At 36.8% G+C, this 15,540-nt stretch overlaps 1 protein-coding gene across 2 annotated transcripts; it reads right to left on the bottom strand.

Moving 5' to 3' along the window:
* Positions 1-3,754: 3,754 nt before the first annotated feature.
* LOC107808726 (mitochondrial inner membrane protein OXA1) lies at positions 3,755-15,334 on the bottom strand. Of its 2 annotated transcripts, none has more exons than XM_075229116.1 (10): positions 15,198-15,334; positions 13,093-13,593; positions 12,265-12,355; positions 8,551-8,598; positions 7,918-7,976; positions 6,683-6,758; positions 6,453-6,584; positions 5,777-5,884; positions 4,554-4,608; positions 3,755-4,412 (listed from the first exon to the last, which is right to left on the bottom strand). In XM_075229116.1, exons 2-10 carry the CDS (start codon positions 13,575-13,577, stop codon positions 4,117-4,119), a joined length of 1,350 nt encoding a protein of 449 aa, XP_075085217.1. In that variant the 5' UTR covers positions 13,578-13,593; positions 15,198-15,334; the 3' UTR covers positions 3,755-4,116. The 2 variants fall into 2 exon arrangements, with proteins under 2 accessions (XP_075085217.1, XP_075085218.1); XM_075229117.1 differs by having other exon boundaries at positions 13,093-13,589; positions 15,198-15,304.
* Between the last annotated feature and the right edge of the window lie 206 nt (positions 15,335-15,540).

Here is a 15,540-nt window from a genome sequence, read left to right as displayed (position 1 = left end):
AAGAGATTCCCCAGTATCTTCCACTTTCACCCCTGGTTCCTCACCATCTTCTGGTACTTCAGTATTTATCTCCATGGAGTATATGTGCCTTTTGGCCTTACATTTATGCCCTGGTGTGAATTTGTCATCACAAAAAAAACATAGGCCCTGGGCCCTTTTCTCCTCCATTTCAGCTGGGGTAAGTCTCCTTTTCCTGAAGCCATCTAAATTGGCAGTAACAGATGGTCTGTAGATTGGGGTAGCAACCTTTGTCCACCCAGTAGAGCCTTGACCTTGAGGTATCCTTGCAGCAGAGTGTTGATGCACTGTAGAAGCTGCCTTAATTGCTTTGCTTTGTGCAATAAAGCTTGCTTCATGCAGTCCAGCCAGGTAGTATGCTTGTGGTAAGCTGGTAGGATTGCCTATTCTCACAGCATTACTGATTTCAAGTTTGAGGTTATTGAGTAATATACTGACAGCATGCTTAACTAACAGATTCATCCTAGTCATGACACTATTGAAAGCCTTTTGGTAATCTTTTACACTCCCAGTGTGCTTGGTGTTCATAACCTCTGTCATAGGGTCAGAGTATTCAGCTCCAAAACTATCACATAAAGCCCACAAATACTCATCCCATGTAGGAAGTGGCATTTGCCCTCTACTCCTCATATAGCCTAAATGCCATTGTAGAGCATCTCCCTCAAAATTCATAGAGACTAACTTCATTTTTTGCTGGATAGTAAGATCTTCATCAGAAAAAATTGCTCTACCTTGTACAACCATGTCCTAAGATCTTCTCCATTGAACTTAGGAAACTCAACTTTGTGGTACTTAGTGAAAGGGATATTTGGCAGTGTTACATTATGAGTGTTTGGGTTGTGGAATGAGCTGGTGGTGGGAACATTCTAATAGGGATAGGGAGTGGATACATATGGGGTCTGGTGGTATAAGGGTGGTGGTGTATGTACATTTGGATTATAATAGGTAGAAGGAAACTGACTGGGTTGGTTATATGTCTGCTGGTATAGGGGTGGTGGTACTAGTGACGAGCCTTGAGGTTGTGGGGTTGGATAATAACTTCCCGGGTGATTAGGGAAGTGAGGTGCTAAGGGTACGACTGTTCTACGAAAGGGGTTTTGGAAGGACGATAACCCCATAGCTGGGAAGGGAGAAGATTGAAGCTGGGCGGTTCTGGGATTCTGAGTGTGCAGAGAAGGGCTAGGGTTTATAGGAATTTGAGGAGCTGAGGTTGTTAAGTTGGTGGTCATTTGGGTTTGAGAACTTGGAGAAACTGAGCTAGCAGCAGGAAGGTTTGCAGGTAGGGCTGATATATTAACTCCATGGGAGCTAGGAGAAGCTAAATCACCAAAATCAAAGGGTTTATCGTTTGGAGAATAGAGCTCACCTCCCCCTTGAGACACAGATTTGTCACGTTCATCCCTCCATGAATAACTTAATTGAGCACCTCCCTGAGCTCACTTAAAGCTTCCTCCTAGTTTTTGTTACTCTGCTCTTGACTTGCCTCTAGCAGATCTTGTCTAGCTGTGAAGCTTGACATATCAAGTGAGATTTTCTTAAGCACCTCCATAACATTGCTGTTGTTATCAGCCATGGTTGTCCACAGAGCCAAGATTTGCTCTAATACCACTGATACGTAGGGCAATGAAACAGTAATGAAATTGGAAAAAGAAGAGAAAAAGGGAAAGAAAAAGGGAATGCAAGATAAATTAGGGCAAAAGTAAAGAGGCTTTTCATTCATAACTCAAAAGAGGATAATTACAGCTTATATAAAGCATAAAACCATGCAAATGACCTAAGGATTACAGCTGGATAATTCTACTATATCTGCCATCTCCTAAAAATTCTGGGCAGGACTCGATTGGTACAAAACAGAAAAATTAAGGGGTCAATGTGTAATTACAAGGACTTCTAATTTAAAAGGTGGGGGACTTAAGTAAACATCTGTAAAACTCTTAAATCTCAACTAATTAACCGTTAGGTCTCAGCTAAGCAGCACAATGTACAACTCCCGCAAGCTTTTCTATTTTATTCTGTATCAGTGGATGAGGAGTTTATTGTTAGTGTGCTGAAGGGTTTGATTCGTGGGATGGATTTGCTTCCTCAAGGTAGGGGTAAGGTCTGCGTACACACTACCCTCCCCATACCCCACTTATGGGATTATACTGGATTGTTGTTGTTGTTGAAGTATATGCTTTGTGGGATTTTGTTATGCAGATTGGAGAAAAGGAGAAGGGAATCTTGACTACTAAGATGCTAAATATGTTGATTCTTTCACTCTCAGGTTTGCATGACGGAAAGGGTGCGTTAGATCTTCAATGAGTGATGAATTTGGATGTGTTCCAGATGCTACAACATACTTTGAGACGATTAACGCTCTTTGTGGGGGTTGTTCGTATCAATGCGACTCGCCTTATAGCTTTTGTTATAAGAAGATGTTAAATGCTGATTTGTTGTTAGGTGGTGAAAAAAAAGGAGAGGTTATTTCTTTGCTGTGGCGATATGATGAGAATAGTGAGCACATCTAATTTGCTGTGGCTGCATCAAAGTGATATTATAACTGGTCTCATAACAGCAGTTAAGAAGTTAGAAACTGGAAGAAGTAGGAACAAACGGGGGAATCTATTGTGAAATGCCAAAACAAGAAGAGATGAAACTGTTGATAAATAATGTAAGTTGTCCAATGTTTCCAAATTAATCCAGCTATTACTCCTATTAAGTACACTTATTATTATTTGGCATTAACAGTACTTTTTTCCATAAATGTTGCTATTGTTCCTTGCTTTATTTTCACTGTTCCTTGAGCTGAAGGTCTATCGGAAACAACCTTTCTACCTTCACAAGGTAGGGCTAAGATCTGCGTACAAGTTAAAATACATTAACAGCTAATTCATTTTTAACTTCTTTTCACATTAGTCCGATCGCCTCTTGCTTCTGCGTTCAAACAAAGAAAACAAAGCCAAGATTTCATTGAATACCTTCTTCTCGAAGTGCAGTAGTATTAAATCATGAGCAAGCTTGTGAATTGAGTAGCACAGGCTAGCCAGTTTTCATACTGGTAATTGAAAAATAGCCAGCGTTTGCAAAGTCATTGAAAATAGCCACTATTTTGCTACAACACGAAAAGTTCCAGCATAATATACTGGAGATTGGAGCACTTGTGTATGAACTTTCACCATATTATGTTGAAACTCCGTCACATTATGCTGGAACTCCAGCACATTATGAAAGTCCAATATGTTATGCTGGAAATTCGAATTTTTTACATGTGAATTTTCATACTAGAATATTTTCTAGATTTTAAACAATATTTTTGTTCAAATTTATCTTTACATGAAAAAATGACTAAATTTCAATTACATTTGAAACTGTGACTATTTTTCAATTACCACTTGTAAATCTAGCTATTTTGAATTCACTAGGCCTGCCCAACAATTTTTAAAACAAATGAATACAGATTTCACACATTGCTGCTGCTGTTACATTTGTTTAAAGATAAATAAAAGTTAGTGCAAGTAAAATTTTACTTCTTTCAAGAGTCTGAAGATACTGTGCATGCCAAACACGATTAATTTTGTTATTGATTGCATTTTAGAACAGGATTCCAACACTGTACCTACACATTTTCTACCAAAAATATTGAGCCCAATATCATTTCTCAGCTGAAACAGAACTCTATATAATGCATTAATTGTTGAAGTACAACGATCCTCGCTGTTCATTACTGAATCAACACTTGCCTCAACAAGAAATATAATCACAAACTTGGAACATTTCCAACTAGTTTCAACAGATTAGCATAAGAGTATTTTGCCTCACAATTGCAAATAGCATTAGAGATATTTGCCAATTACAGCGACATTACAAGCTCTCTTTCTCCAATTATGGCTGATGCAGAGAAATAAAGATATTATGGTTACTGTTGTCTCTGTGAGATATACTTTGAAAGAAAACAAAACTTGCTTACTCCCCAAGACCCTCAAGGGTGTAAACTCACTAAATTGCCAAAAATCATTGAGCTTCTCTGCCCTGATTATTTCAACAAATACAGCTTTTAATTGCGTATATGAACTAGCGATAACCTATAACTAGCAATCAAGTTTTACCAATATCCTCCTATCACCTCTTCTTGTTCTTCTTTCTTTCTTTCACTTCTTTCTCTAAACTTCTGATCCTTTGACTAAGGACTGACGATGATGGTACTCGTTTACTTGTGGGTTTTGATTCTTCCAAAGGAGGCGATGATACAGCCGGCTGCTGGTTTTCTGCGCGCTGCTTCGCTGCTACGTACTGTTGTGCTGCCGCGTATTTCTTAAGTGCTTCGAAAAATGGGACTCCCGGTTTTTGTTCTTTTGGAGGACTGAAAGGTATTATAGGAACACCTAGTTTCTTTTTGACCGCGTGATTTTTTATCACTGACACACGATGAAAAGAGAGACATGTTATAGAGAGATTGCGTTTACTTCACCATAGCAAATTCCAAATTTCACTTTTGAAAAGCAAAGATTGCAATGAGCAGATGAATATTTCACCATGAATGAAAGGAGCATACTAACCCAAACCATAGGAGAGTGAAAAGAGATTTGAAGTTATCCAGTAACAGAATATTGCCTGCAATTATACAAATGTCATGAACGTTAATAGTCCCGCTTTTAAAACAAATCATTATGAATAATAAAACAAATACCATACATGAAACAGCATGTACAAGGATTATGCTGCAGATATGACATGCACACACACGCGCACAAGAAAAGCAACATCCATGAAATACAACATGCATGACTGCATGTAACAGATGTAAACAAAGTACATGATTCTTGATTATGCCCAACCTTTTTGTGGCAAAAGATGGATGATTCATTCTTGATAAAACTATGCCTATTAACAATCTCAAGAACATCCAGTGAGGCATTAGTAGCAACACCCACATATGGCCAATCACAATGACAATGTCTTTGACGAACGTGCTCCAGCAATTTTAGAACATATCCCTCCCTCCTCCCTCTACCACATGCTTGTAGGCATGTGGAAAAGGTGTTTTACTGTTTTTGACATGCCGATTGCATGCTCAAAGACTAAAACTGAAATTACATAATCATGAGTACTTGAGTATGCCCGAGCAATTTATCAAACATAAAGTCCACGTTAGATTTAATATTTATGTAAAGATAGAATGTTTAAAATGATAAAATGCATAAAAGAAAGTGGGAAAAAAAACACTTGGTATGTTCCAAATCCGCAAATGGATAAACATATAGCTGGCAGGCCATCAAAGAAACTAAAGAAATTAAAGAGGAGCCAAATTTAATTATTCATCTTGATTTCCTTCACGAAACAGCCAATTCATCTTCAGCAAAAGATCTATATTGCCAGCAAATATGAACATCAAAATTCAAGGCGAAGCTTGTATCCTTCATTTTCCCAACAAAAAGAAAAGAAAGAAAGGAACACTGCTCATCTCAATATTTTAATCAATAACAATATATGCCACCATCCACCATATCTTTCATACAAATGGTATATATAAAACAAACTTATGCATCAAAGGGAAGTAAGGCTATGCATGTCCCCACCAATTCAACCAAGGAAAAAAAAAAAGAATTACTATTAGAGACTACCAGGAAAAAGAATAGGAAAAAAACAAAGAGAAAAGGAAGTTGGCAACAAATACACATCATAAACTTCTGGGGTAAACAGATTTTGCAGATCAGTCCTCATGTGAAAAAAGGACAAATAAACTATGAATGATTATACACAAGTTGGTTGGATATCCCACCTTAGGAAAACCAGCAGTGAATGGGATAGTAAGCGCAGCGAAGGCCCGTGAAACATTTTTTATGGTTCTACCGGCAGGGTTTCCCTCCAATCCTTCTTGAGCATTGCACTGCGAAAGAACAACTCTAGTCAACAAAATTGACCAGAATAACATGCTCTAAAGAACTGTTAAGGAAGACAGATACAGCTGTTAATGATGGCTAGAGTATGAACTCAAGATCAACTAAAACTGACGTCAGATCTATATAAAATTTCAACATTTACTTGATAACGACATATTTACATGCGCCTAAAAGAAAATCATATTTACAGGCGCCTAAAAGAAAACCATATTTACAGGCGCAGATTCTGTTATCCTTTCCATTACTTCCTTTATTCCTTTATTTCTTTTTTGGGCAGATCCCTTTGCCGCTTGGTGCGATCTAAACAAATATCTTTAATGATTCTCCAAGATAACAATGGATCTCTGATGCAAAAAATTTAAAATTTCATGATCTTTTCAGGACTACTTTCCCTACTGTCTTCTTTCTTTAACAGTATTAGATATTTTCTCTCATTTGATTCCAACACAACATCACACGATCACCAGTCATACAGAATAATAATCCATTAGACCATTAGAAAAAAGAACATAAAAAAAATGAAAAGAAACTGATTGAGATAACAGATAACTTTACCTCCACCGTTATCCAGAATGTCAAAGCCGTCAAAACTGGAAGGATATACATACTATCTGGAGTAGTTAGATCAGTAAACCAAAATGCTCCTCCATGTTTGAGAGAAGGAACATTGTCCGCCATGTTCCTAATCTGCATTTTCGAGAGATGGCATGAAGATCAAATAATGGAAGAGACAGAGAGTGATAGAGAGAAAAAACAATACAGATAGCAGAACAGGATAATCTTACAGCAACAAAGAAGCTGACAAAGATCGGGCCTTGTATCAGTAGTCCCTTTAAGGGAGTGAACATTGAAACTCCATGTCTGCAAGAATGACATTGATTTTATAAACACATTCACCATATCAATTATTTTATTTTTTTTGGAGATGGATTCACCATATCAAATATTTCACCGAAAGTATTATCAAAGGAATTTTTTTGGAAGTATGTGACTGCAGCTACTTATGTTTTAAATCTACATCGGATAATCAAAGCACCCCATCGACTTCTTGTCCAAACCACACATAATTAGTGTAATGTTTTGCTAATATGTGACCATGTATGTCTTGAACAAGCAAAAAAAATACAGCAAAGCTGAAGGCTAGATAGTTTAGTTTTTCCACAAGCAATTGGATTGAGTGATAATTAGATACAGGAACCTGTTTAATCATCATTTGTCGGCAAGTACCAATACCATAATGATAACATTGAGAAAGTGTTGGAGAGGAGCTAGAGTAGCAAAGCAATAAATAACTGAAGCAAAACTAGGAAAAAGTCAACTGGAAAAGTAGTGAAGCTAAGAGAAACAATAACATCATTGAACTGCTCTAAGGCAGAAAATATTTACTTACGTAAAGGTGACCAAGCTCAAAAAAAATTGGAATATGTATCTTTCAAAGAGTGCATATTACCATGGTTGATTTACAACATATATATTTACAAGTCTCATCAGAATGCCCATTCAGCTTTGTCAGTTGCTTAAAGTACTGGAGGTATCATTTCGATCCTTTCGAAAGAAATTTGCATTATCTACAAATTAATAATACCGGCACAAGATGCAACACTTAATAAAACTACTATTCTGAAGTTCACCTGAACTACCGCAGATGAATAATCTGAGAATAAGAAGAAATCTCAGAATTATGGTTGTGAAGGAAACCAGATGCATGTAACGGAAAGTTCAATACTTAAGTAAGGGAATAGCAATGGGGTAGACATGCAACTCAAAGTAGCTCTAAAATCGACTCAAGAGAAGAAAAAACATAAAAGAACACTAGAAGAAAAAGAAATAACTGGTGGATTATGACAAGCTGGTTAACTTTTCTAAAAATGGTGGTGATAAGGCCGGCTCGCTGGAACCTACCCCTGGTAGCTATATTCACCAATGCTTTCACATGAGAAGCGTTAAGTTTTTCAAGAATTTTTGGTCCAAAACAGCGCATATAGTAGTTCATTAGAGTCAACAAGGAAAAGTTGCTTACTCCTTCATTAATTCATTCATTCTTTGTTGACCTTCAGCAACTGCTGCTGGCGCCATACCCTGTTAAGAAGTAAAAAGATAAACCAATGAAGAACTTTTGGCAGGTACAAATATAAACCACATAATTCTTGCCTCCAAAAGGGAAGGAAACACATGAGTTGTTTATAATTTAAGGCAAAAATTCTTTGACAGTAAAGAAGACACGCGGGTATGGCCTATATGTGCATGGATCAATTACTTAGAGATGATAATAGGCAGGTTTTAGAGTCTAAGACACATGTAAATGTTTAACCATCAACAAAGTTTAAAGCAGTATTGAACACTCAGTAACTGGATCACGTAGAATAATTTCTTTATTTATTTTATAACCATCAATTCCTTGAACCGAAGGGTCTATAAGAAACAGCCTCTCTACCTTCAAGGCAGGGGGTAAGGTCTACTTATACACTACCCTCCCCAAATCCCACTTGTGAGATTATACCGGGTTTATAGTTGTTGTTGATAACCATCACAAAGAATAATAGTTTTCAGATGTCATTACCAGAAGGTACATGACATGGTCGGAATTCATTCAAGTGATTAGCTAGCTCAATCAAAAAGGAAAGATAATGAGAGGAGACTCGTATCAACCTACCTTATTTTGCATCTCTTCTTTAATCTCTTCCATCTTTGGCCTCAGAAGCTGCACAAGACATGCAAGTTAAGAAATGGACAATCAGTGAATGAAGTGAAAATCGGAACAAAGATGAAGCAAGGAGATTAAAGAAGGAAAAATTGCCGGTCTTTTCATGTATATTCTATTTTAGTACTGTGTATGATAAATCTAGACCAAATATTAGAAGGTAATGGATTCTAATAAACGTAAAGCTGGTTTTTCAACATTTTCACCAACTACACAGAAATTCACAGAAGCTTGCTTTGGTAAAGGTAAACATATCATAGCAGATTTTAACAATCTCCGCAAATGAAATGAATAGAGAAGTCAACAAAGAATGAAGAAATAAGAATCAACCATCAAGCATAACTTTTGAAAGAAAGAAAAATATAAAGAGCAACATCTGGAACCATAAAGATGTACTAAACCTTCCTTTGAATAATACATGTTTAAAGTTTTCTCTTTAAAGCAAAGAATCTCTATAGAAAATCACTTGATGGCATCACAAATCACAATGGAGCAGATACCTATGCTGCATCCACTGTACACTAAATGTTCGGACATCCCTTTCCTACTTCTTGAAGTTTGAAAAGAAATTTATTATTGGCACAGAAAATTTAGCCTGAACTTACTCAATTACAATGAAACCAGTTAGTCAAAGGCGAAAAGTATTGAGGATCGCCAGATCTGGGGGCTTTAAGCACAAAACAGATTTAAAGCAAGTGTTTTTTAAAGATAGGCACAGATGAAGAAAAAGATAAAAGATAATGTAGTAAAAAACTATAACTATAAAAACAAACAACAATTATATGGACAAAGGGATGGAAAAAACTTAATTAAAAATATATATAAATAAGAGTCATGTCAAACAAGTTCAAAAGACTAATTTAAATGTTTGATTTAGATATCAAAATATAGCCTTTACAAGTTCATTCAGATTTAGTGACATATATTTCTATTTTCATAGTCTGAATCAACAACATATACATGCATAACACTATATAGCACTTTGTCGGCTATACTATTGTTGCTCTCTCCAGAACCCATGGACACTAATGTGCATGTGTTAGTGCTTTGGCGCCAACATTGAACTGCCAACTAAGCGTGGAGAAGTGTCCAGCGGAAGCTGTACCTAACTTCAGGGTACCTAAAAACACAGAGTGAACTCGGTGGCCTCTAATCAATGAGATGTTGAGCCAATCAAATGATATGAGTAGCTACTTTTTTATTTTTTTGAGAATAAATGGGTCGTTAAAATTTTTGCTTCACCTGATATGATTGCTTGGTGTAATTTTAGAATCAAATAAAGCACAACTATAACCACCAAGCTTACACTGCGCACAAGACTAAACACCATAGAAGCACATATTTAGAAAAAAGGAAAGGAGAGACTAGATGGCGTCTGTTAAATGAAGTGTCAAAGAGCTAAGACCACAGGACTTGATTATAGCATGTAGCAAATCCTTCTCAGCTAGTTCTCAAACCCCACAACACGAGCCAAAGTACTGACCATGATCTTCTGAGAAATTTTTGTTTGTTACACAAAAAGGTTTCATCGTGATATTCTCGAAGCTACTGTAGCTTTATCACTTAGCACTTATAATAGCTTTATCAATGATGTGGGAGGAGAACCATGAGATCTCAGGTTCTATACCAATGGAGACAAAACTACACTAGGTGATTTCTTCTCATTGCCAAAGCCTTCAGAGGCAGAGTTACCCAATACTTGTTTTGGTGACAGGTAAGGGACAACCGATAAAATAGTCAAGGTGCGTGCAAGCAGGCTCGGAAACCACCATCATAAAGTTAAAAAAAAAACGAACAGTTTAAACAAGAAGCTGGACACCACATTCCATTTACTTTAAGGTAACAAAATTTAGAAGTAGAAAATACCTAAGTGAGCCAAAACAAGCACATCCAGCATAGTAGGAATGTCAACAATCTTGGCGCGTATTAATTAAGTAATAAACTTTGTTGACTTATTAAAAAAGGGATAGAAAACTAGAAATGCCGATGCACGTAAATCATTTTATCTTTAATTTCCCTTTTCACTTTATTAGGTAAAGAAGTGAACAAACTAAGATCCAAAAGAAGGAAATAAGGCCATCATTCTTTTAGGCCATGCACTGTTAAAGAAGACAAGTGTAAAACGCAGAATAAAGATAAACAAAAATGTAGCTTTTGAGGTCTACTAACCTAAAAGGCAGTATACCTCGCCTAATTTCCTAGTCTTTGAAAGGACATACTTCCATTTTGTATAACGCGCAGACATTGAACAGAACCAGTTGGCCTCAAATTAAATACTTTCGTGTCACTTGAACAAGAATGAATTAAAAGGTAAAAAGTGATCATGTTGAGCATGAGTGTCGTATTTTTAATAACCGTGATGTCCGGGCCACCTTGGCGCACACCTACCACCTCCCACCAGCAACAGGTACCAGGTAACTCCGTTCATCAAGGCTTGGATAGATGGAAAAAAATAACCTAGTGTTTTTAACTTTTTGCTTTAGCTGAGATTTGAACCTGAGACCTCAAGGTTCTCAACCCACTTCATTAACCACTAGGCCACACCTTTGGGCATGTTGTTATATGAAATCATTAAGCTCTAAAAAGATAAAATCTATTTCAAGTCAAGCTTGAGCAATGAGCAAGTAGGCATAACAAAAAATTCATGTACATTGCACTTCTCACTTGTATCAGGAGAAAGCGAGGGGTTATAAGTAGTCAATTCTCATGTGTGAGGACTTGGATTAGGATCAATCTTATTGTGTAATGGATACTAAAATTAGTTTGTATTGTTATTGCATTTTGATTGTTATAGTACTAAATTGATTGTGTATGGTACTTTAAATTTTCGAAAAATTGTTCGCTTCATTGAGAAGTCTGCATTCCACTTCATGCTTTTATCTCCAGCCTCCATGGGCCTTGTCGTTTCGTTGTGCTTTTAGCTTCTAAAAACACTGTGATGTTGTCATTTAAAAGATCCGCAGAGACAAAATAAACTGCTAATACTTGAAGTCACAGGTTTTTACACTGATCTATGACTGCAAAGGACTTCTTCCGGAACAAAGAAATGGGTTTTAACATGATTAACTAATTAATGTTACTACACTATTCCCACTTTTTTTTGGTTTTCAAGTTACAAGTGAAAAAGGATATTTCCAATCCAAGGCTACAATTATACATGACACTCAGGGTTCATTCTAGCAGAAACTTCAATGTATGAGCCGGGTGCTTTATTTTACCTGCTTCTGGTCTAAATTTAGGAGTGGAAGAGACCAAGAAATTACTGAAGAGTGAAAACAGGCTGCAAGATAACGCTAGCTAACAAATGAAATTGGCGTGAGGTTAGGATTTTATAAGTTCCTTTAGCCCAATAAAGATAAGCAGGAAAACAGTTGGACACACTTTTGTTGCTCAGCCATATTTGTAACTCATACGTTGACATACTTGAACTTGAATTTCTTCTCACTTTCCTTCATTAACTTTTGTGCATAAAAAGGAGGTCCTATGTCGACATGAGATCCTATGGAGTCTTTTTTTCTTTTAAGGAAAGGGTAAGATCATTTTTTTTATGATGAGGGTAAGATCATATGTAGTCTAGTACAGTTATTTCACCAACTGCCTTAAGATGTTATTAAAATAAACAGACTGGGACATGTAGCAAGGTTAAGATGCACTACAGAAGCTTACCGTTAGTTGTGAAGTAGACTTCAGCTGATTAATCATAACTGGAAGAGTTAACAACCGAATAATAATACTTGTAGCAACTATGGATGCCCACCTGAACAACATCAAAAATTTCAAGATGAAGTCAAGGCCCTAAGAGTTGTCATTTAGTAACTAGACATAGCAAAACGACTAGATTTTACGAGAGAGAGAGAGAGAGAGAGAGAGAGTAACTTTTAAGGACCTAAGATTCCAAAGTATTTCAGCTAAAATGTCAAATCTCAAACTTCCAAACATATCTCTCAATCAAGAGCTACTACTACCAGTCTGCCACTACTAATATTAAATCCCAAGCAAGTTCAAGTATTTTCAATGAAATAAATCTGCAGTTATGGAGTCCCGCTAAATATCTGTGGGCATTAAAAGAACAAACTCTGCAAGCCAAATCGAATACATGTGAGATGCTTCAACTGCAATCATAATCTCAACTTAAAATTCTATATTTTAAGACTCTATGAATAAGTTAAAAAGATGTATGTATTTTTAATAAAAGACTTTAGGAATAACAAAGAGTTCATTGAACTCTTCCAGCCCCAACTCGGGAGAGCATTGAGTTGTTTATATCTAGTTATCACTCTCTCTCACCTAAAAATTTCAAGAGAAGAATAAAGAATCCTTGGTTTTTTTTCTTCTTTTTTTTTTTTTTTTTTTGGGGGGGGGGGGGGGGGATAGGTAACTCTACCTTCCATTTCTCTCTCCTATTAAATCAATCCAAACACGCTGTAAAAAGACACAGCAAGCACATGTTTGCGAGAAAATTAGAAAAATAGAGGCAACATCATTTACTCTTACCATTCAAGCCCAGTAAACATATGAATGTAATCCATCAAATACATCAATGCCTTAACCGGCAAATAACAATCTGCAGCGGCAATTGCCATCTCGTTCACAGCTGGAGCTTGAGAAACTACAGCCTCTACAGCCTTATCAGCCAGTACTTCAGCAACATCAGTCATGTAGTCTATTTTATCCGCTTCACCACCAATATTAGTTGACATATTCCTGGTCAATAAGGACCCATAACTCATCGGAATCATAAGGCCTGAAGCACAAAATCTCCTGTCTTGAAATGGGTTTCTTGAGCCACTGAAGCTGTTAATCCCACTTGCACTTCCCATGTAACGGGATTGGGAAAAACTGGGAACTCTTGAACTATCAAAACCGGGTTCAGGGTTGTTACGATCATCATCATGATGAAAGTAAGAAAATGCAGGGGTAACTCTTTGTTGCTGATAAAGAAGCTTCGCTCGTGTTGTTATGTTGCGCCTATAAGCCATTCTTTTAAATTGCTTCCTTCAATAAATAGATTTAGCAGCAAATATTAGCATCCCACATCAAAGTTAGGCAACCATTGCAGTATATACACAACATATGCACAGACTAAAATGCGTCATAAAGATGAAACCTTTACAGTGACTTACACAACACAATACACAGAAACAGTACATCATAAAGATGAAAACTTCATATTCATTCGCACATACAATTCACAGAAACAATGCATCCTGCAGATGATACCTTTATAGACAATCATACAACATAAAACAGAGAAACAATACATCCTAAAGACAGTGGCGGATCCATATGAGGTCTGGGTTCGACTGAACCCATAAAGTTTGGCCCAGCCTAAAAAAGGTCAATATGGCTAATTTGAGCCCATATCTCAAGAGGTGCAATGGATTCAACACCAACGGGCTTTAAGCATAGGTTTTTCATGCGGAGATACCAAGTTCGATTCTCTGCTGCATCATTCTATTTATTTAGTTTGCCCCTACTGTAAAACATCACTATCCCTGCTTCTTCAAATGATATTGCTTCTCTTCCTTTTCTTCACAAAGCTTAGCACTATACTTTCTTTTTGCCTTCAAGCTTACAACAACAACAGCCCGGTCAAAAGACTCAAAACGCACAAGTGGGGTCTGTGGGGAGGATAGTGTGTACGCAGACCTTACCCCTGCTCCGGAGGAGTAGAGAGGCTGTTTCCGATAGACCCTCGACACAAGAAAATGGAACGAGACAGAGTGCAGTAACAATAAAGGAATCCAAAAAAATAACACCAGCAACGTAATAACCAAAATAGAGAGAAAAGCATTAACACTAAGCAATAACAATGGCATAGTACTACAGACACAATGGAATAATATGGACACAACAAGAGCCACTAACATCCTAAGACAAAACACTATCAGACAACCTTCCTACAACCTGGAAAGACAAAGACAGGATTTCAACATAAAAAGTGGTGGATGAGCGGTAATGGCTGGATAAGGGGACAAGTACATCCTTTTGTTCTCAGCTCGTGGGAATTGCTTCCATTACTATCGACCACTCATAGACGGAGCTAGACTATTACTTATGGGTTCGGGCAAACCCAGTAGTTTTTCCTTAGACTCTGTATTTGTATCAGGAAATTATTAATTGCGAACCCAATAACTAAAAGGAGTTTATGGGTTCGGTAACAAGTTCAAAACTCAAAACATTCAAATCCAGACTCCGCCTCCGCGACCTCTCAAATAAATGTAAAACAATTACTAGTAAGTTACTATCTAATGGTTATATGCATTTATAATGTTTTGCTGTAAATGTTTTTTTACAGCTAATGAAATTGTTTATTATGTAATGATAACATAACGTCACCGTCCTTGAACCTCGAATCTGAACTCATAAAATATAAATCCTGGATTCGCCATGCCTAAAGATGAAACCTTTTACGGTCATTCCCACAATATAATACATAGAAACAATGAATCCTAAAGATTAAAATTTTACGGTCATTCACACAACATATTGCACAAAACAACGAAATATTTAGAATGAATCAGAGTTCAGATCCAAATTACTGTGATTGGTGATTCGGAGAATATATGAAAACAAAAGTTTAAAAATTGAAGACTTACAGTGATATGTGATTGTGAGCTCGAAGAAAGAAGGAAAATGAGGAAAAAGGGTTTAAGCCCGTTTATTATTATGATGAAGTGAAAAACAGAGGAGTAAAAACTTAGGATTTTTTTCTTTTCTTTTTCAGACAATGTTTTTTCCTTTTTTTGGACTTTGACCCGTGCGGGTTTCGGGCTCCGACGAGCCTGTTACCATATTTGGGGTGTTTTGGACATTTCATGACAGTTTGTGGGGTGCTGTACCCTGCGTTCATAGCATGTTCTTGGAGAAATTCAAAAATAGTCAGATTTACAAGTGGTCATTCAAAAATAGGCACAGTTTCAAAAGTAATCGAAATTTAAT

This window comes from Nicotiana tabacum, chromosome 1 (assembly GCF_000715075.1).
Source record: "Nicotiana tabacum cultivar K326 chromosome 1, ASM71507v2, whole genome shotgun sequence".
Taxonomy (NCBI): Eukaryota; Viridiplantae; Streptophyta; class Magnoliopsida; order Solanales; family Solanaceae; genus Nicotiana; species Nicotiana tabacum.
The sequence above is the reverse complement of the archived record's forward strand: the minus strand, read 5'-3'. Positions and strand labels throughout refer to the sequence as shown.

What these genes read in the sequence shown, in the direction of transcription:
- LOC107808726 (XM_075229116.1), bottom strand. Translation starts at nt 13,577, where the DNA reads ATGGCTTATAGGCGCAACATAACAACACGAGCGAAGCTTCTTTATCAG. An exon ending in ATGTTTACTGGGCTTGAATG is followed by an intron (nt 12,356 to 13,092) that starts GTAAGAGTAAAT and finishes GATGTTGTTCAG; the next exon opens with GTGGGCATCCATAGTTGCTA. An exon ending in ATGAATGAATTAATGAAGGA is followed by an intron (nt 6,759 to 7,917) that starts GTAAGCAACTTT and finishes TCATTCTTGCAG; the next exon opens with ACATGGAGTTTCAATGTTCA.